General features: G+C 28.6%; 1 protein-coding gene across 5 annotated transcripts; it reads right to left on the bottom strand.

The window, feature by feature from the left end:
• Window positions 1–136: 136 nt before the first annotated feature.
• On the bottom strand, window positions 137–16701 carry LOC148307484 (uncharacterized). Of its 5 annotated transcripts, none has more exons than XM_088263477.1 (5): window positions 16551–16701; window positions 3420–3762; window positions 2581–2658; window positions 1528–1732; window positions 137–612 (listed from the first exon to the last, which is right to left on the bottom strand). In XM_088263477.1, the coding sequence occupies exons 1-5, from the start codon at window positions 16606–16608 to the stop codon at window positions 424–426; spliced, it is 873 nt and encodes a 290-aa protein (XP_088119603.1). In that variant the 5' UTR covers window positions 16609–16701; the 3' UTR covers window positions 137–423. The 5 variants fall into 5 exon arrangements, with proteins under 5 accessions (XP_088119603.1, XP_088119606.1, XP_088119607.1 ...); XM_088263479.1 differs by lacking the exon at window positions 16551–16701 and adding an exon at window positions 5442–5579 and having other exon boundaries at window positions 211–612; XM_088263480.1 differs by lacking the exon at window positions 2581–2658 and having other exon boundaries at window positions 1528–1747.
• Between the last annotated feature and the right edge of the window lie 6468 nt (window positions 16702–23169).

Below are 23169 nucleotides of genomic sequence, written 5' to 3'. Positions count from 1 at the left end.
GAAACTAGTCATGTGAAATAAAATAAATTAGTGGTCTATTACAAGTAAGTTTATTAAAATATAAAATATAATATACAATAATTAATGCTTTATTTCCAATTGAATTTAAAACTTTATTTAATAAAATAAAATCATTTATTTCAAATATATTTTATTAAAAAAATATTACAGGAAATAAATATAATACATAAAATTTTAAATATCACACAATTTTGTTCATATGTTTTAACAGACAAACGCACTGTTTATAGGTTTCTCTTGAAAATTAAAAAATATAATCATACATAAACACATTATATTCTATCAATCCCAGTCAGGTATAAAATACCTACCGTTTCTTAATTTCTAAAGTAAGTTAGGTCTAATACTGCATAAATGCATAAAAAATATAATAAAACTTGAAAAAGACAAAATTGTCTTCCTCTAGTCTCGAACGACGAAAGTGGTAACTTTGCCATTGTCGTTTATGGACGTGGACGCCTGCTTGTAGGATGTCTTCTTGCCATTAACATTCGAGGATCCGGCGAATGAGGATGTAGAGACCCCAAACGTACCACCAGGTTTGGTTCCACCAGTACTGCCTCCAAATCTGTTGTTGACGTTGGGACTGGCCTGTAAATATAATGCGAACTGTGTAAGAAATCGATACTCTTTATTGAATTTAGGATAAATACATTTAGGATCATCATTTGTGTCGGGTTGTGGTCCCGTGGTTAGTATCGCGGACTCTTAGGCCAGAGTTTCTGGGTTCGAGCCCACTCTACTTCAATTTGAAACCTATTTTTAATAATGATCTGCTAAGGCTCACAAAAATGGTATGAATTTGAAGTGTTTTTATAAACAATAAAAACACAAATATTTCTCTTATTAAATATTTTTTTTTAATCCAATTGAAAAAAAAATCCTTTTGGATAAAACGGTGTAATTCATTCGAAGCAATATAATTTTCACGACAGTAACACTTCAAAGGCCTATTATGTAAATTGGCTGTCAATCAATATAATAATAATAAAAAAAATAAAAAAAACTGAATAATATCCATAGCATAATATTATGCATAATGTATGAATAATGACAGCAATCGCAGACATAAAATTAGAAAGAAAAACCTTTTTAAATTTAGGGTTTACTTAGTAAATATCATTATTTCTTAAAATCTATTATTTCACGTGTTTCGATGCATTCCGCATCATTTTCAAACACCGTTTAAAAAAGATGATGGATTGATCGAAACACGGGTCAAAATAGATTTTAAGAAATAGTGGTATTTAATAAGTAAAACTTCAATTAAAAATGGATAGATTTTACAACAAAGTATCTGACGAATCAGTAAATAAAAAAAGGGAAAACGTTATTTAAGTAACTGCGTATTTACGTATGCCACTGAAAACTTACGTTATGTAACTCTAGGTACTAGTGTATATTATTTAAAACATTATGTTTAAAAATATCTTTATCCATTCAATCGTTTTTATACATTCACATGTATAACACCAATAATAATTTAAGTGAATGGTAAGAACTTACTGGATTTTCTGGATAGATATGAGCGGACTGATGCCCACCTCCAGGTCCGAAGGAAGCGCTGGACGAGGCTGCTCCACCGTGACCCCCGACATCGTAGAAGTTGTAATCGGGGGAGTTTCCGAAGCGGTTGGTTCCCGCGGTCTGGAAAGCTTTCTGGGCAGCCTCAAAGGCGGCGCGCTGGTAGGCGAGATTCTTCTCGAATATACTGTAAATCCCAAAGCTTAACTTTCACTATTATATTCCAAAATTGTTTGAAATATTTCAGCTAATATACATTAGTATTGCAAAATGATTGTACTCTCCCAGCAATCAGCAAATGCTGAGAAGCTCCCGATAAGCCCACATTAGTTTATCCTTCCTGTTCCCAATATATGTTAAAATAAAACAAATTCTTGGCTAGAAGAAACAATATTCTACTTTGTGATATGTTAACCATGTGCATAATAAGAAAGGTAAATAATAAATGCAAATCCCTTCTAAAAATATGTAAGATTATGTAAATTTTAAGTAGCGATTTTAGATCAGAGTTGTATAAGAAAAGAAAAGGGTATTGGAAGCAAAATTATTGGAGTATTGTAACTTTGCTCTTGTTGCAGCTATCCGTTTTTATTTATTTCTTTATTGTTGAAAAAAATCTATTCGGTAATTAATTTATGACTTTATTTATTAGTATGGTTTTCTTCGTTATTATTACTAATTTGCGTTAGTTATTAGTTCTAGGATAAGTTTTCTAATTGTGTTTGGGTAGCAAAATAGATATTTACGTGTTTCAACTCAATAGTTTCATCTCCAAAGTCTGATAGTAAGTGTTATTACACTAAAATTTAAATAATAAAGTAACTGTGGGTTATTTACAGCATTCTTAATTTAGTAGTACGTAACATATATTTAACAATTATCGTAAATCTACTAAAAGATATGTTAGGTATAAAGTATGGGGGTAAATGTATATATAGTGACCAATATAAGGCCAAGGCTAATTTCAATTTTATGGTCTTGTCAAATTTTTGAATACTGATACATGCGTATGAAAAGGTATCGATTTGTTTTTACCCATTATCATTGTCATTAGTGAATTGCAGAGAAGATCGAGATGATGACATCATATGAGGTTGTTTTCTTCTCCGGGAACTGGTATTGGAGAAGAGTAGACAAAAGAAAAGATCCACCACCAACAAAGTACGGAAAAATAAATAGAATGATATAATATATACATGTAAGTAAAGTAAAAGAAGTTTCACATACTGAAAGTATGAAATTAAAAATTCATTTCACAAAATGTATTAAATATAGTATGTAGTATAAAATACAATTCACTAGTAACTAAAATAATGTACCATAGCCAGAGTAATAAAAAGGAAAAAATATTTTAAATATTTGAAATTTATGTGTTACAAATTTAAACATTTTTTTGTTCATTTTGTAACTGTAATTAGTAAATGCTATGCACCATTGGGGTGCGGATAAGGGTTTTATTATTATTATTATATTATTAAAATAATAGCCAAATTGAAAATCTAATGAATGATATTTGGCTATCTTTGTTAGAATTTCCCTATTGTTGTATGTTTGTATCAGGCACAGCTCTGTCTAAGGTAAGACAAATATTTCCAAAATGAGAAATGGAAATTACTCATCGGGAATAACTCACAATATGTACGTAATATGTTTTAAAAATAAAGGGAATAAATAATTTTTGGTTTGTTCAATATGTTTACCCTGGAGTTCAAAATCACCCATTGATTGATTGTACCATATGTGCTCTAAAAATAATTAAATCATATAAATACTATTTTAAAACAAAACTGCAGACATCGTTTGGATAAAATGGTTTGGCGCCACAGGATATCATCATAGTAATTACATTTAATACGGTAATTAGGTATACTTACGCAGCGAGATTATTGCTCAGCGTCTTAAAGTAGCCCTGGAAGAAATCGTTGAACTCGAACGGGTTCTGGAAGGGCGGAGTGCCCGGCCCGAATCCGTACTGGGGCGCGTACCCGGAGCCCCCGCCGCCGCCGCCGCCGCCCCCCGAGTGGAAGGTGCCGGCGCCCGCGCTCGCGCCCCCGTGGTAGCCCGACCCGTGGCTCGGGGGGCCCTGCGGCTCGTCCCCGAAGCGGTTGAACACGGCGGGGCCGTTGTCAGGCGCGTGGTAAGTGCCCCCGTAGAACTGACCGTTACTGACACCAGAAAAGGCCCCCGCTGACGCGCGGGGAATCCTGTACCACCCATCTAGAAAAGAGATAAAAACAATTTTTAGTTTAACTTTTTCTTGGTAAATACCACTATGTATTAAAATCTATTGTGACACGTGTTTCGGTGCATTTCGCATCATACGATGTATGAAAATGATGCGGAATTTATCGAAACACGTCTCACAATATGTCCCGGCTGATGAGCTGGGAATTCTCTACCACCCATCTAGAAAAGAGATTAAAACATAATTTATGTTTAAAGCAATAACATTGTGATTTTCCATTTTGTAATTAATATCTAACTTTGTTTTAAAATCACTATAAATATTTTATTATAACTTAATTATAATGTCTACCGGTTTCGAAGCTAATTTTGTTTAGTAGATAGTGTTTTAGTATTAACCAGTCTTGAAAAAGAAGCGGTTAGCTTCGAAACCAGTAGACATTATAATTAAGTCATAATAAAATATTTGTAGTGATTTTAAAAAAAAACTTTATTTTAATTATGGAGATTAAAATAATTTTAACGTTTTAAATTTAAGATTTATTCGGTAACTACGACTTTTTCCTAAAATCTACTGTGGGGTACGATAATCTACGATAGCAATATCGGTTTGGAACTAAGTTTTATATTAAACTTGATGAAATTGTAAAAATAACTTTATTTTAAAGTGGTTCAAATATTATCATAATATATTATTTTTTGACATCTCATCAAAGATGAAGAAGAATATGGAAGTCTGGGCATTTACGGGGCTTACGACCGTCATAGGCTGGTTTAAGTGATCACTTTACACACGTGTAACATTCACCAATTCTACCCATTATTGACAACCACACTACTCAAATTCTTGGAAGTTCTATATATATGAACCAATTTAGAAACCTTGTTCATGAATCACTAGAACTTCACTAGAGACATCTATTGGTATATTATCTATCATAATATTACACATGTGACAAAACGCGCGGATAAGATCAAAACCCAATTTATTGAATATCTAAATTGAATAAAAACATTTCAATTGTGTCATATTTGTAAGTAAATTATCTACAACACGATCTCATTGCGATCATCAATTACTTATAAAACGACATTTTTGCGCGGTACGGAGTTTATGGCGTTACAGTCATATAAACGCTTGCTTAAGAGAATAAATAATAATTTGACACAACTCTATGAATGACGTTATTATTATATTGATTTTAATGAAAACACACTGCTACATTATAAGGTAAAAATCGTAAAAAGTGATGCGCAATGGCGGAAACCTTATTTCGGCTTTACATGGCTTCAGGTTGAAAGATAATAAATAATTACATTTTTAGAATTGTATTCAAAACGTCAAAAACGTTTTCTTCAATTTGGGAAAATATCTAATACCATACTCAATCCTATACTCTTTTATGGCGTTATTGATTGGTAAATAAATATCCGTTTTGAATATACTTTAAATCAACCAAAATTATGTTTTTAGTGCTAGTAAATTACGAATGTTAATAAAATATATCCATCTACGTTTTAAAGTATCTAAATCTATTATAAATTATCTGAATAAGTAATAAGATTACATTCACAACTACGCAACACTTACTTACGCCTAAAAAAACAACCATTAAAACGTACGAGTACAGGAGCAAAAAGCAAAACTTAATTACCGAGACTCGGTACCTAGTACATACGATGTTTTTAGAATAATTTTGCATTTAACAAACCGGATGTCATTACTGCGATTGAAGATACACAACATAAAAGAGGTCTATGTAAAATGAGAAGCACTTTGAAAACAACACATTGCTTCTAGTGAATTGGTAAAAACAAAACTAACACAATCGTGCAAATTAATTCCCTGATCTGAATACCAAGTCTGCTCGGGGATCACTTCACTAACTAAATGAAACCCAAATGACCTAAACAGACCAAATTCTGACACAGAAATAACCACATAAAGGTGATGCCTAATTTAGATTCGTCATGCAGGTTGTGATTTCACCAACAAAAATAACGCGGAAAATAATCGATGCGCAGCGCTCTAATATGTTAAAAAGATGCCGTCATACCAAGGCGAACTTTTAGAAGCAGAGACGTGGTGTTTCATATTTTAAACAAATGTGTATTGTTCAATTATGTTCCTCTTGCGTCCGAATTGTGGTCATGAGTCAAGCTTTGTTATGAGTGTTCTTTCAGGATAATTAAAGTTGTAAATTACAAGTATTTCTTATTTATGTGTTATGTTATATAAGGCAGAAGCAGGCACCTCGGTGGTTGGAGCGCTACGTGCAGCGCAGTCTAGGGATAACTGGAGAAGAGTCTTTGCTTCTACAAGGGGCCACAACCCTCAGTGATGAGAAATGAGACGGAAAAAAGAAGAGTTATGTACAGGATAAAGGGGATGAATGTGCTGTATGATTATGCTCTAGATTATGCTTCTGCTAGAAAAAAACCCTTATAGTGTAAAATGTATGGTAAAAACCAACGGGTGTAAAATATATATTTTTTAAATTGGTTTATTTATACTGGTGATTACATTAATTAAATTTTTTAAAATTAATATTGAAATGCTTTTCAAACATCTATAGTTTATGTTGTTATCGAGCAATGTTCTTTTGTAACCTAGTTCATATTAAATTTAAATATTAATCGATATTTATAGGTGGAACTCATTTTATATAAGGATAAAACTAAAAAGATTTTTCCACTTATTTTTACATATTTATCCTGGTTATATTTGGTATCATAGTTATCGACGTCACTAGCGAGATGATGTCATCAACGATGAAATACAGTTGCTGGTAAAATAAAATAAAAGTAGAAAAAACTATTTAGTTGTTTGGATATTATATACAGTGAATATTATTTTCTATCTAACTTTTTTTGTGGCATGTAGAATTAAGAAAAGATGTTACATAGCGGTTAAATAAATATTTTATTTTATAAGTATGTTAAAAATGAATCACGAATTTTCTTTATTATTATTATTAGCATTTTTTTAAAGCAGAAAATCTCCCAAAATGTGTGTTTATAATTGATTATTTCATAGATGAACATTTTCTTGAAATATCAAATACAATTGAAAAAAAATTGTGATGCCAATTATGACGAAATAATATTGTATTTTTACTTAGTGTAGTTATAAAATTAAAAAAACACGATAAAATAATATTTTAAAATAGAACATTTTGCTTTATTATTGCTGAATGTAATCTTAAAAATAGTTTTGCAAAATCTTTGCTTAATTCAAAAGTGGATTCAATTCTATGCTTTAAAATTAGCCTTGAACTGGCCCTCATCCGATTTTTTTGTTAGTTATGGCTTTGGCCCGCCCCAGCACGACTTAGTTTATACATAAGAAGAAAAAAGCAAGCTGATAAAAAATTGTTATTACTTTTTAGATTTTATAACATAACATGTAGATAGAAAAATATGTTGACTGTTTCCTTTCTAACCGCACCTACATCATAATATATATGTATGTATATATATATATATATATATATATATATATATATATATATATATATATATATATATATATATATATATATATATATATATATATATATATATATATATATATATATATATATATATATATATATATATATATATATATATATATATATATATATATATATATATATATATATATATATATATATATATATATATATATATATATATATATATATATATATATATATATGGAGGAAGTATACTTAATATGAAATAAATTAAAAATAAAACATAAAAAAAATTAAAATAACAGCATTGTTACCTTTGTGGTAAAGTAATGTAACACTCCTTATCATTCATCGTTCACTTTGTGTAATACCCTTTAAAAACTACTTAATGACTACCAGTTTCAGAAAAACCATCATTTGGTTTTTCTGTTTCATATGGTTTCGTATCATCAGACATGTGTCTCCTTGAAGTTTAATATCGTTTTCATTTATTTGGCCATTAAATAAATGCAGTTTGTTATGTGAGGATTGCATGATAAGAAACTATATGTTTAAGACTATCCAAATTGCTCCTATTATAATAAAGATTCTTTTTTATTTTGTACTTGTACCGACTTAGATATTAGTGGCACTATATTATTACGTTTGATTGCCATTATTTTGTGTAAACAATCTTCCACTTAGGTATTGCGGTTCCTGGAATTCTTATACCCATCGTAAAAAATCTGAGTGTAGTTATTAAATTGGGTATTCCCGCGAGCAGAACGCGATCGTGTAGTATAAATTAAGAAAATATCTGCTGCGCATAATAAAGTTTATATATCTCCATTAATTATTCCACTACTTGAACGTAGATCTACATAATGAGTTTTTTAATGGTACTTGCAATAGAATTATGTCAAAATCATACATATATTTCTTAGACTTTTCAGATTTCTTGGATAGCTGGTCAAATTCTAAGTATTCTAAGTTTTTATTCAATGATTTTCGTTGTAACGGATCCAAGAAGCTCAACATCAACCAAGCGTGGTAACATGTTTTTTCATGTGTGTTTTTTTTAACAAATCAATTTTTGCTCACTCATTCCCCACGTGATAAATTAGTCCAGGTATGATGATTAGCGATGTAATGAATGGAATAAAAATATTAAATTTATTGGTAATATTTATCGATTAGTAAAAGCCATTACGTTAATTCGTTCGATTCAGAAAAGATTATATCTTTTATATAACCTAAATGAATATTTCAAGTCCCAGAATTATAAAAAAAAGAAAAAAAAGAACTACTTTTATTGATTCTAATAATTAATTTAGTTATTCGACTACTAATCATTCGATTAACTAAATCAAACAATCAATCCGACCATTAGTTTTCAATATACGCATACTTCCTTATAACGTAATCACCACGCAGGAGTCGAAGTTATTACATGTACAAATTTCATTTATATATAAAGTAAAAAGGATTATTATATCAACTTAGGTTATGTGTGAGAATATCTTCAAATTAATTTACAATATTCCTTTTAAAATTTTAATAATGAACAAATATTTTACATGTATCGCTCACTCCTTTCAAGAACGTCATAAAAAAACTTGATTTTTCCGGAGGATGTTTTTAAATTTAAAAATACGAACATTAATAAGTTTAAAAAATATAATACAATGTATTAAAAATAAATATCAAGCCGCTTATTGAATTTTTTACTGTGCAACAGATCTTTTTAGGAAAAGCTGAAGTTTTTTTTCTCCATTTGAAAAATATTTAGTGTATTTAAAGAAATAAGTAAGCTATACCTTTTCTTCAAAATGCAAAAACAACACTTTCTGCCCTGTTGCGGGTAAATATTAAGTTATAAATATGTTTCTTTTGCTGGGATATAGTACATTTTCTGGGCATTCCGAAAACATGTACAACTGAAAATTGACGATTTTTGATTTATGACGTTCTTGAAAGGAGTGAGCAATATGTTTGATGTCACAGTATCATATCATGTGATGATCTCAGTCAGATGTTTAATGGCCGGAAAGATGAGATATGGTTTATATTACACACTTACTTTATATATTATTGTTTTTCTTTCAGGCGTTGCAATTCTGGGCGCAGTTTGACCTCATGGTCCCTACAAGGTTAAATTTAATGGCGACTATCGGATAATAAAATATTGTATTTATAGTCTAATATAAACAACATCTATTTATAAACATTCATATCATTGATGACCCTACCATTGAACTTGATTGGTTTTAGACTATACTCAGATATTCAGGGCTAATGTCAAGTTTAAATTTGTAAGTTTCTTGAAAGATCTACTACGTGTTTGGACCGTGTGGTATAAATTATCCTCACAATTTTGAGTGTCCCAAAATATTAATTTTTACAAATAATGGATTTGGTTCACTTTGAACTTATTTATATCAAGATTTTTATTATGATCTCAACACAGATGAAGAAGTTTATTGAAGCGGGTTACAGTTTTGGGTAAACAGGGTCATTTTATTCACAATATAATATTCTTTCTGCGTTGTACGAGATTATGACACATATGCTGACTTCCAAATTCTTCTGTGGAAAAACCTTAATAAAAAACACATAAAATGTTGATAAAAGTATTTTTATTTATTTATCAAATAAGTTTTTTTTTTAATGTTTACAATAAAGGGTATGAATATAAAAACTAGTGAAATAGGATAACGCCTCAGTTATAATTTAAGTAATAAAATACCTCAAATTATAAATCTGCTATCAAATGAAGTGTATTTTACCAATTAAGTAATAGTAATAAAAACAAAATCAACTTTACGAATACATATGTATTATGGTCATTAAATATGAGTCATAACAAATAAAGGTGCTTTGGTTGTTCGCCATAATTAGACTCGATTCATTTTTGAAAATAAACAATGAAACCACCAGCGCATTATTTATTTTATGTTTTTGCCACATAAAATAAAATAATAATGAGATGATGTCAAATAAAAATTGTTATTGGTTAAATATGTATATTATAGGATTCGTACATTTTGTGTAACGATTCATTCTCAAATAGGTAAGGAAATAATAATGACATACTGCCCAATATCAAACGTGGGTATGTCACTTTTTGTATAGTATCGTTTTTTCATCTAATATGAATAAAGAATTAGAAAAACGGTAAATAAATTGTAATAAATGGATGATTATACTTTTATCAAAACCATAATTATTCGTATGTAATGACCATTTTTTGCGAGTTCGTGGCGGGTGACTTACCTATAAACAATATTCCCGAGGTATCTCTTTAAGGGGATATTCGTATAGAAAACACGTTTTTCCATGCCCGATTTTTTTTAAGAATGTAAATTGAATTTTTTGTTGTTTTTTTGGAATATATATGGAAAAAATATTTTTATATATTTTTTAAAATTATGTTACCTATTAGTGTTACCTGGGTATAGAGGACATTAAGTTGCGACTTATCGAATACTGGGCCTTAATACTTGATACCAGGTAAGCATATTTATTTTTAAATTTCGGTTTGGCAGGTGAGTTTTAAACGTAAGTTATTTACTAAATAAAATGGTGATTTTGTGAAGTATAGTAAGATAACGAGAGTGAGTGTGATTTAAAACAATCTTTTACTAAGCCAAACTATTGACGAGATTGTGAATTCGATCAAAAATCCTGAAAAAAATATATGACCCGTCCGGAATAAGAAAACGTGCATTGGAATTTGACTGATAATAAAAAAAACAGGTTAAACATTTAAAAAAATTGTGTCAACATTTTGTTCTTCCTATTCATAAAAAAAATAAGTCCGTTAAATTTTTATGGAATTTATGTTATGTGGTAGTAAATTATAATGTCTTTGCATGTACATAAGAAAAAGAATTTTAAAAAAATACTTAAATAATTTAGTAACTTATAAGATTTCTCTTTTTTATACTTACTAAAAACAAATTAACTTACCTTACGTTTCTTCTTAAATTTTAAGATATACAATTTACTTTTGACGACACCATTAACTAAATAATAACATGAATTTCCTCATGTAAGTAAAATAATAAAATAGTGTTTTTCCGTAAACATATATGCCCAGCCCATTATAATATGTTGTGACCTTAAAAACAGCATATATTCGTTCTTTTTTCTTACATCGACATAGTTAATATATTTCGTGAGATTCATTGATAGTAAACTGAACTTATTAATATGTTGTCTACGTTTCGTTGTGGTTTACTTCATACAATATACAAAAAATAAACAAAGGAACTACAGACGTTCTTACCATACATGTCTATACATGATATACAATGAAGTGGATTTATGAAAAGCTGATACTTATATTTAATAATAAAGGAAAATTGAGGGTAGTAAAAATATAAATAATCGATTGTAAGTTTTACTATCGAAAAGGCTGCCATTCTTTTAGTGCTTGTTGCCGTAGGTGGCTTTATTTATTTTATGAAAATAAAATGATTTCCTTAATTTGATTATTTATTCGTCATATGGAAAAACCAAACTTTTGGTAGCTACTTAATACGATCTTGAATACATAATTATTTTCGGTAGGTTGCTGCTTGATGAGCATCAATTGGAAGATTCTTATTAACGATTACGTATAATATATCTTTTTGCCAATTCCAGTACAAATTTATCTATCGTAATTCGTATCTAAATAGCAAATTATATATTTTTAAAGTAATTAGCATAACACGTCATATTTTACACCCAAGTCTGGATCATTTATTATATCAGATAAAATTTTTGGAAATTTACAAATTTTTAGATTTGATCAACGTACCAATTGAATGCATGACCGGACTAAATGTAGAAAAATCTTCAATGATTAAATATTATCGAAGATTTCATTAAAATTCCCAAAAAATTTTGAAGAAAAAAGAATTAAGAGCATCGGTGAGTGGTTATATACTAATTTTATTAACATTTTTGTAAAAAAATAAATAAGTAATTAAGAGCAGCTGCGAAGAGTAATCAAAAATTATTTAACCCTTTAATTATTTGTGAAACATGTATAAAATAGGACCGTTAAACAAAAAATATAGTATGGATTTTTACTAGCAATAATGACATCTAATGAATTGTACATTTTTTGAAATTAAAAAAAAATTACATTTATTTTTCACCATTTTTATGGCAAATAATAAATGTACTTTTGTATAGAGTAAAAATTAGGAAAAATAATATCAAACAAAATACTACTACATAACAACCAATCCCCCAATAGTTGATATTTCCATATGTTATGAAATATGAAGAGATCGTAAAAGATTCACGTTCTATGATTTTTTTAATTTAGAAAATTTATAAATATTATGGATAATTACCACATTTGTCACTAAACTATATAAGTATATCACATATTTTTGTTTAGGGTAAAGATTAAATTTGAATGCAGTAGCATGAATATAATTTTAATTGGATTAGAGAGTAGATAATACCAAACCCACGGTAATTTGGTGGGGACATATAATTATATTCAGACACTTAAAATTCAATTACTAATTCAACGGCATGGGCACTTGAACGGTTGTGTGACCTCCATTCGCTTCAATGCATTAACCACTTTTTAGGTAATTTTTAGTCAAATAATATTTTGTAAAAGAATAATGGAAGCTCCTCATTTTCGAGAAGTAATATTTTATTTTCGTTTAACTGATAAAGTTATATTAAATTTACTTTTTACGCGTTTTTAAAATAACATGGTTAAAAAATTAGTAAAAAAGAACATTTATTTAACAATGTGTAACAGCAATTTGGAATTTCCTACATCTCTTGCATGTACAAGTACTTACTACTCAGTACTATGGGTAGAGATATATGCGGAAGGGGAAAGGGGTGAATATGTATGTGAATTTTTGCCACCTTGTTTTTTTTTAAATATTTTAGAAATAAAATTACATTAAGAAATAATGCATTTTGTTTTTTGTCATCCCGAATTCACTTTTATACAAAGAAACCTTTTATTAATTGTTTAATATAATAAAAAAAATATATTACCACCAATTTATTCATTAGCTACACATATCTACTTTTAAAAATCTTAGACTAAATAGTTACGCTGTGTCTAACTATTGTTTGTATAAAAAAAACTAAGCTCTTGTACTTGGAGAGGGACTTACACACAATTGTTATTTTATTTTACTTGCTTAAGGATTTTATAAAATATTTATTCTTTGCGTAATTTTTTTTTATCATGTATAGTACTTTTTTTTTAAGATTACAAATTATTTTGATACCACTTCCTATCCATTATATTTTTATTTTTATTTTTATTTACTTTTTTACATGGTACCACTTGAAACGTATCTACAGTGTAAACGGGGAATGTATTCAAATTGAGTTAACACATATTTAAATTACAAGCTATTTAATATTTACAATAAATAAACGTGCTTTCGTCTTTTGTCAGTCGAAGAAAAACTAACGCGTGCACAAGCCTTATTGATTAAAATCCCCACACAATTTCAAAGATCGATTTCTCGTGATAGATTACGAAGTATTTATTTATTATTCGTTTGAATATTTTCTCTTTTAAATTTGACATACATATTCGCCGAAAAGATTTATGTATAACGGACTTAGTATAATAGACATGGTTTTTGCCAGTTTGGTAAACAATAAATTATGAAGATCATAAAATATGTTTGTACATATATACGCATGTACGTGTGTGTGTGTGTGTTTGTGTGTGTGTGTAGTGTAATTAATGGTTTATTATCAGTCAGTTTTTTTTAAATATAAACACACCTGGGAAAGTTGTCTATAAATATAGGACAAATCATAATAAAAAATTTTATTGTTTAAAAAACAATCTTTTTATGAACTACCCGTCTGAAAATACAATTGTTGTATTAAATAGAGATAATAAATTTTGGTTGGAGCGTTTATTTCATCAATATTAGTTTCGAATGTATAAAAAATGTAAGTTTTATGTTATTTAAAAACAAATGCTATTAATAAACTACTTAGAACAAAAAAATATTTCAATTCTTAATATTTTGAGTCAGTAAATTATTATTTTTGTACAAGCGTTGCCTTCCCGAGCATTATTTACGCGTTCATAAAAAATGCTAAAGAAAAAACCTTTTTTTGGGTTCGGAACTGGAGTTCGAGTACTGTGGAACCTAAACTTACGGACCCCTCTAGTTACGAATATATCCTGATAAAAAAATATCTCGGTTTGTGAAAATAATTTCATGTTTAGAACAAAACTTTGGATTGTCTACTATAATTATACATAAATATTTAATTTTTGAATTTCATTTGTATATTCTATATGTACATATATACAACATTAATTGTGTTTGTCAGTATACACACGACATCATTACAAGCGTAAAATATTTAATCTTGTGACAAACATTTCTTGATTTGAAGGATTATTCGACAATGACAATGTATGGCTTTATAAGGGTGGATACTTTTCGAGCCTACCGCAAAGGTTACATATGAATTACTAATTGTTTTTTTAAAGAATACAAATATGTACCATCAAATTGTATTTGCAAGGTTTTTTGTTGTTTACTAATCAGTTTAACAATAATAATCTGTTTAAAAGAAAATCGCATTTATTAAAGGATTTATATTTTTGTAAAAAATGTGTTTAATTTACAACATTTTGAGTGTGTCCAAATACTTGTTCACAAAATCTGGATTATCTCCAATTACAGGAGTTATTTTCATATTATTTTTTGACATCTCATCAAAGATGAAGAAGAATATGGAAGTCTGGGCATTTACGGGGCTTACGACCGTCATAGGCTGGTTTAAGTGATCACTTTACACACGTGTAACATTCACCAATTCTACCCATTATTTTAATTAACCCAATTTGAGTAGTGTGGTTGTCAATAATGGGTAGAATTGGTGAATGTTACACGTGTGTAAAGTGATCACTTAAACCAGCCTATGACGGTCGTAAGCCCCGTAAATGCCCAGACTTCCATATTCTTCTTCATCTTTGATGAGATGTCAAAAACAAAATGTGTTTAATGTTGCCTTCCTTTTTTTCGCTGTTCATATGGATCAGGACAGAAAAGGATGGAGAGAACTGATAAACCTGAGGTTACTATGAAGGGTTAGAAGAAGAAGAAGCCTGAAAAACCTTAATATAGCTGAGCTGACGAGGGACAGGAAATTCCGAATATTTAAGGTTATAATATTAGGTAAAAATATAATATTACACGAAGTAAATGACACATGACAAGAATAATTTTATAATATTGTACTTTAAAGTTCTTCATACATGGAAAAAGGGAAGCTTGTGTATTTGTTTTTATTTTTAATTTTATAAATAAAAATATTTTACCAAAAATACTTAACATCTATTGGTGGGGTAATTTCAGGGTGAGGCTAAAAATCATAACTTTAATTTAAAGTAAACACCGTCAACAACGTCATAAATCAAAAATCGCCAATTTTCAGTTGTGCATATTTTCGGAATGCCTAGAAAATGTACTATATCCCTGCAAAAAAGTGCATTTTTTTCTCTTAATATTTACCAGCTACAAGGCAGAAATTGTTGTTTTTGCATTTTGAAGAAAAAGTAGTGTTTAATTATTTTTTTAAATATACTTACTTAATATTTTTCAAATGAAGAAAAAACCTTCAGGTTTTACCTAAAAAGATCTGTTGTACAGTAAAGAGTTTAAAAAGTGTCTTGATATTTATTTTTAATGCATTTTATTATATTCTTTAACTTTAAAAACGTTCTCCTGAAAAATCATATTTTTTTATATATGACGTTGTTAAAAGGAGTGAGCGATATCCCGTTGACATTATCCATTACCTGTATAAGATTATTTGCACCAGCTAAACATATATTTAATTTTACTATCATTTTTGTTATCTCTTTTACATTACATCATCTTATGTATATAATTTTTGCACGATAATTAATTGTTTACTATAGCAATAATGCAGATACCCACTTAATTTGAAAAATAGCGTTAGAAGTCACGACTAAACGTTATATCAAAGAGTTTCTTGAAGAAATACATATAATGATCGAGGCAGTGAAACCGGTAATTCCTAAGTGCTTTATTGACCCTGACGTTGACTCTAAAGTCAATCCAGCACCAATATAATCGAATATTAAAACGTTGTTTACACTCTAGACATGTTCTATAATGGCACGTCATGTGTGCACATACACACCAAATGATTCGATGTCAAGTTCACGTGTAGATTTCAATGAATACAATAAACAATATACAATAAACAGAGGTGAGTGCATTCGTGTTTAATGGATGTCAAAAACACTTCAAAACAATAAACCAATTTTTTACGTGTGATTTTACATGATACTCAAAAGAATATAAACATTAATGTGTAAATGTTAAAATATTGTTTTGTTTTTACCTGCAGATATACCCGCGATGGCCGCCAGGAGCAGCAGTGTAGTCGTAACAAACTTCATTATTATTTTGAAATTGACTAATTTTGCTTTACAAATCCACTTCAGAGAGTAGCCGGTTTACAGTGTTGAGCGAACGTTTGCTCGCTGCAATGTGAGGAACATCGCGGTGGACCTCGCTTATATGTGGGTAGCTTGTATTTACGTATGGAAATGAAAAATAATCCTCACAGCTCTGCCCCGTGGGAACAAGTAAGGCAGTCTCTAGAATTCTTTGAATTTATGAACGATTTCTAGAAGTGGTGGAAAACCATTCACTATCTTTATTTATACGAAGCTTAAAAAATATATATCAAGTATACGTGCATAAACAAAAAAAACACATAAACTGCAGTGAATTTAATAACAGATTCATGAAGCTTAAAATACTTAAATGCACTTATGTGGAGTTGCTCCACTACTAACCTCAAAGTTGAGATTTTACTAACGATTATCTCATATTCAAATGAAAACATTTTCCCAATATTTTTTAAATATTTTATTTATTTCAAATAAACAAAATAATGTTAATGCTACTGTCAATATGTTTATTGTTTGTATAATGGGGGATACACAAGGTGAATAAATTCATGCCTGAAGTGAAATCAGATTAATAGTCGTAAATAATACTAGTAAATATTTTTTTTACTCTTGGTAGAATTTTTTTGGTTATACATTAATTAAAAACATTCGAAAAATATATTTAGCACATTGAAGGAAGATAATGGACTTAAAATTATTGTAATTCTAAGAGGGTCAAAAACAAGCTCGAAATTCTGTATACAAGTTCATCCTACATTTGTTAGTAAATCATGCATAAATCAGTACAATTGTAGAAAAAATATGAAGAGAAAATAAAAAATATTAAAAAAATTGCAGGTGAAAACACACAGAAATAAAAGAATGTGAAATATTTACGCATAGTATCACATCAAAAATTAATAATAATAGACATTAACGCGTATAAAATTATAGTAAAAACTAAAAAAAAAAATATGTGTTCACAATTATAGTTATTATTAAATACATAATTATAGCAATTTATCCAAAATGGCGGTAATCTTAAAAAGACTTAAGTGATAACAGACGTATTGTCAGATATGTTAATTCTTATGATGTAAGTCAATATTATAATTAAATTGACACTTAATAACAATTGTTTAAGTATTATTGTTGATACAAAAATTAGTAGGTTGAACTCGAGTACCAAAAAATAAGTGCTTGCGACTTACATTGTGTATAGTACGAAGTAAGGTCCAAAAGTGAACTTGTCAAAATTATGCTCAATTTAGTCGATGAAAAATCGCTCACTTCTTTCAACAACGTCATATATCAAAAAACTTGATTTTTCAGGAGATTTTAAAGAGTTTTTAAAGTATAAAAATATAATAAAATGTATTAAAAATAAATATCAAGCCACTTACTGAACTTTTTACTGTGCAAAAGATCGTTTTAGGTACAACCTGAATGTTTTTTCTCCATTTGAAAAATATTTAGTGTATTTAAAAAAATAATTATACAATACCCTTTCTTCAAAACGCAAAAACTACACTTTCTGCCTTGTAGCGGGTAAATATTAAGTTGAAAATATGCCGCTATTGCTGGGATATAGTACATTTTATTGGGCATTCCGAAAACGTGCACAACTGAAAATTGGTGATTTTTTATATATGACGCTGTTGAAAGGAGTGAGCGAAATGTGATGATTTCATATGGTATATTTAGTCGGTTTTAAGTCCTTGCGAGAAAATTATGAAAATTTAACGTTAAATCTTCGTTAAAATTTAAATAATCCTCTAACCTTATACTTTCATCATCATTAAAAAAAACCTATGGCGTATGGTAGCATATGTAGTATAATATTTAAATTTTGAAAATACGTAACGGTCACTGTAGTCTATGCTGTCCGCCTCCACAGCGTAGCTCATCTAGATACCATGCTAGAGTCCTGGGATCAATTCTCAGGAGGATCTTTTTATAAATAATATTTTTTTTACCCCTGACTGGTATCTGATAAACACAATGTAAACAAAGTTGGATTTATAAAATGTTACGTTCCTCCTTCAGAGGTTTTCTCAGTTTTCAATGTTTTAAGAGTATCCCATTTTTGTTTCATTGGACTGCCAAAAAGTAACTTATAAAGTTAGGAATTCAAATTAATACCGATATTTAAAAAAAAAATCAATCTGCATATTCCAATTAAACTTTTATCCAAATACGTTTCTAATCCCACAAGACAAGAAACTCTTAGACCTTCCTACATATGAATATACAAAACAATGGAGTGAATTCAAAACTGAAAATGGTACTATTTTCTGTTTTCGTACGAAAATATTACATCATGGCTAATACTACAAATATAATAAACTTACCTGTAGATCGTTCCAGGTAGATGAACACGAAGTATAGAAATATTTGCCGGTTTTAATGTAATATAATAATTTTATCATTTAATGTTAAGAGGTTTTTTCATATTGTATACAAGTTGTATAAATTGTAAAAACCAACATGTATACAAGTACAACCTTACTAAATTTTAAAACTAGCATAGACAAAGGAATAGTTCAAATATTATTAGCATATAAAACTGCTCAATTCAGCCTAAAATATAATATGTATAAAATATAATATAAATATAACATAATTTGTATAAAATATAAATTAAATATAATATATTTTTCAATTGACGTTAATTTTCTCTAAGACGACAATTTTCACAATTTGTTTAATTATTAATATACATACATATTGCATAATTTATAGATCAAAATTGACTTCTTTATTATTATTAAAAGTAATAACACAAAAAATCAAATGAAATAAAATACTGGTTTTGAATTATTGACTCTCAATAAAAACTTTATTTATATCATATTCTAATATGAACAAATAAATATGAACTTTATAAAATAAAATAAATTTGTTTTTAATAAAGTTTATAAAACGTGCCACAAAGTATCTGCAAAATACATTCATGAAAAAAATAATATGACATTAAAAAAGTAAAAAAATAATTAATTTTAAGAATATATATTATGAATAAGTGCTACTGTGAAGGAGTGTTTTTGTATTAACTAAGAAAGTTTAATTAATAACTTAATTATAAAATATTTTAACTTCAACCATAATAAATGTTTATATTTTTGAATGGTTCACTTCGTTTTTTCGTCTTCATATATTTCAGGATGACCTCTGAATCTAGATTATGGGTAAACCCAATCGGTTAAAAATCGTGCATCTTGTTCGTACTTATCATGATTTTATTAGATATTTAAAAAAAAACATCCGATCATAAAAAAGAAATAGATTTAAGAGGGAGGTATTTAAAAAACGATTTAAAATAAAAAGAAAAAGTCATAGAAATTATACGAAACCAGAAATATATAATACTATGTAGATTTGAATAAATTCACATAGAAAATATTTGTTTTCTAGTCCTGGGTGGCGATCGAAGTATTAAATAAACAACATACAAATACCCTAGATGGAACGATGGAAGTCTGAGCATTCATGGGCTTACAACCTAACATTTGGCTGGCTTAAGTGATCACTTTATACACTTCTGTTATTTTAATAAATAAAATTGTCATAACCTATAATATTGATATATCATCCGTAGATGAATACTCCTGTGTCTGATAAGAAATATATATTCGTTTGGATGACTCGATATCTTTAATCATACATTTGCACGCTGCATTTAAAATACAAAAATAGCAATGAACTCTTAATAGGGCATCGTAAAATGTGTGTTTATCAATGTACTACATATTTAATGCAGCAATTTTATTAATAAATTAGTATTTTAAACAGTGTAGACTCTCTTCTTAATATTTTTTGTAGATGGATGAAAAATATAGATATTTTATCCTAATCAATGTCAGAGTACAAAACTCCTGTCAAAACAAAAGCGCCTTATTATCCTTTTTTTATGTAATATATTTGATTAAGAATCAATTACGATATTTTTAAATATATTTTAATAACACAGTAAGAGTAACTGGAATAACCCAACTATAAATACGTACGTAATATAATACACATCTAATACTTCTAAAAAGGTCGCTACCTAGCAAATGATTAATTAGTTATTGAGTTCAGAAAGGTTTTTAATTATCAGAGCCCTTTATAAATGTACGTTTTCTTCCCTAATAGGTTAAAACCCAGAATTTCGTATTCCTTCTTCATCTATGTTGAGATATCTATATTAATATCTCCTAAGAGGAAAAACCCAAACTTGTGAACAAACATTGGACATACTCAAAATAAATACCTGGTTAAAATATAAGTTTCATAAATAACAAAAATGTTTTTAAGCGTGTGAAATAATTCGGGGATCTTATATACAGTTCGTGAAGCTCTCTGCTACACAAAAACTACTTAAACCAGCCTTTGACAGGTAAATACTGCCTTGTAAATACCAAACTTCCATATTCTTTTCCACCTATGTTGACATGTCAAAATATAGAAATTGTCTAAACCAGTCGTAGACAATCACCTCAAATTCTCAGTTCGTTCATTTCAAGTGGGCAAATCCAGATTTGTGAACAAATATTGGAGACACATTTGAAATATTTTAATTGTGACCTTTCCTTTATTTACTACACTTGTAAATATTTAAATGGATTGGGACTTTGTTTACTTATCAGATAATTATATCCATTAAAATTGTAGATATTACGAGACATACTACAATATTTGTCATTCTGTAATTTTTTGGCCCTAGAGAACGAAAACAGGGGGTTTAATTGATGAGGCTTTAAGATTTTTAGTAGTAATCTCTCTCCATCCCTACGGCGACTGGCATAGCACCATTTCATAATATTATTAACATTATACCCAGTATTATAAAATGATATTCATCAAACATACTATGAAAAGCATTAAGATCATTTGCTACACCGCGCCGTGTTCATTAAGCATAACTTAAGATAAGAACAAACGTCTGACATGTTTAGTACCCGAGCACAAGTACCAAGTCCTAACAGCATCTATTATAGTTCTTGGACTGCATCAGTAACTTTGATTTATTATTTCATTGTTTAGAATTTTTAAACGAGCAAAAATATACCTAGCGTGTATTTAAAATGGTAGATATCATATCATCAATTACAGAAAATGTTCAATTTACATTTGCAAGTAAAATAATGCGATTCTAGCAGGAAAAAACACAGTTTTTTTTTGTATTAAAGTATTTTGTAGAATACAAATATCAATTACATCAGTTTGATGTATTATATTACTATCCACATAAAAATATGTGTAGGGTATGTGGATTTATAAGGCAGAGACACAAAATAAATAGCCTTATCCCAGAATAATCACTTATTTTTTTTTTTTACATATTTTTTTATAACTCGAGGTTGTCATTCATGACTTTACAATATATAAGTACAAAACTTCGATGACTTTTGTAGATTTTGAGTCAACAGCTCTAGGTTCTAATCCCACTCTGCCAAATCTTGATTCCTATTTTCAAATACAAGCCGTTAAGGCTCACCTGATAATAGCACTGAATTAAAACATTTATGCACATTATATGAACACATTATTTCCATAAAAAAATATAAATATGATCATAATGTTGGATGAAAGTATTAAATAATTTTTCAAAATAATTTTTCAACTTCAACACAATTATCACAATATCGAATTATATTATTGTTAATATATCACTGCCAAGAATAATTACACATACGATGTTATAAACAATACACATTTGCATATTGTGTCAATGTAACATACGGTACTTTAACGTAAAAACGTTTGTCTACAATTCAGTAAGGAGAAAGAAAACAATTGAATAAAAATGTCTGTCAAAACATTTAATAGATTTAACGGGACATATTTACTGATGAAAACATGGTAAATGGCCCTTTAAAAAAGTATTTCGTTTAAAACTAGGCAGGTTAAAAGATTTTTCGTCATTACACAATCTTTTGAAACAAACATTGGTAATGAATTGTCATTTTGAACATTTCACTGAACTATGTACTTATGCCCTATGTATCAAAAAAAGGTTTTAGCACTCCATTTTGTCTGAAATCGTCATATAATACTCATACATACTCAAAGTATACATTCATTTGAACAGGTAAAATAAGTGACTAGATTAATTATTTATCTACTCTATCGCCATCTGTAGAGTTCAACGAAAACAAATTCGTATGTTCACATGTTCTTATGTGTGTACAAATCTTAGAATCGTTCCTTAAAAATGCAGCGCAGTGAGTTCAGTTAAAGCAGAAAACTTCTCTAAATAATTATTAAATTATAAAAATAATTGAAACTAAACAATGGACGTTTAATGACAGTTACTTTTTTAAATACCCGAAAAGGGACGAATATTTTTTGAGAATGAATAAGGCAGAGAGCTGTCAATCCGAAATTATTTTATTATGTGATATTTTTATACAAACAATAATAAAGGTAAACTGTTAAATTAAATTGTAAAGAAAAAAAAGATAAACTGAATGCTTCTGGTGTTTATAAATTAAATTGTTCCAAATGTCCAGCCTTTTACATGGGAAAAACATTAGAGTTAAAAAACATCTAAGGTGCCTTAATAATAATAATTTTTCGGAT

The sequence above is a fragment of the Brachycentrus maculatus genome, unplaced genomic scaffold (assembly GCF_059751285.1).
Source record: "Brachycentrus maculatus isolate JH-2025_06_01 unplaced genomic scaffold, ASM5975128v1 h1tg000199l, whole genome shotgun sequence".
Classification (NCBI taxonomy): Eukaryota; Metazoa; Arthropoda; class Insecta; order Trichoptera; family Brachycentridae; genus Brachycentrus; species Brachycentrus maculatus.
The sequence above is the reverse complement of the archived record's forward strand: the minus strand, read 5'-3'. Positions and strand labels throughout refer to the sequence as shown.

Bases quoted from the DNA above. Each gene is read 5' to 3' on its own strand.
- LOC148307484 (XM_088263477.1), bottom strand. From the start codon at position 16,608: ATGAAGTTTGTTACGACTACACTGCTGCTCCTGGCGGCCATCGCGGGT. The intron at 2,659-3,419 runs GTAAGTATACCT...CTCCAATACCAG, and splicing joins CTGAGCAATAATCTCGCTGC to TTCCCGGAGAAGAAAACAAC. The intron at 1,733-2,580 runs GTAAAAACAAAT...TGGGATTTACAG, and splicing joins ACTAATGACAATGATAATGG to TATATTCGAGAAGAATCTCG.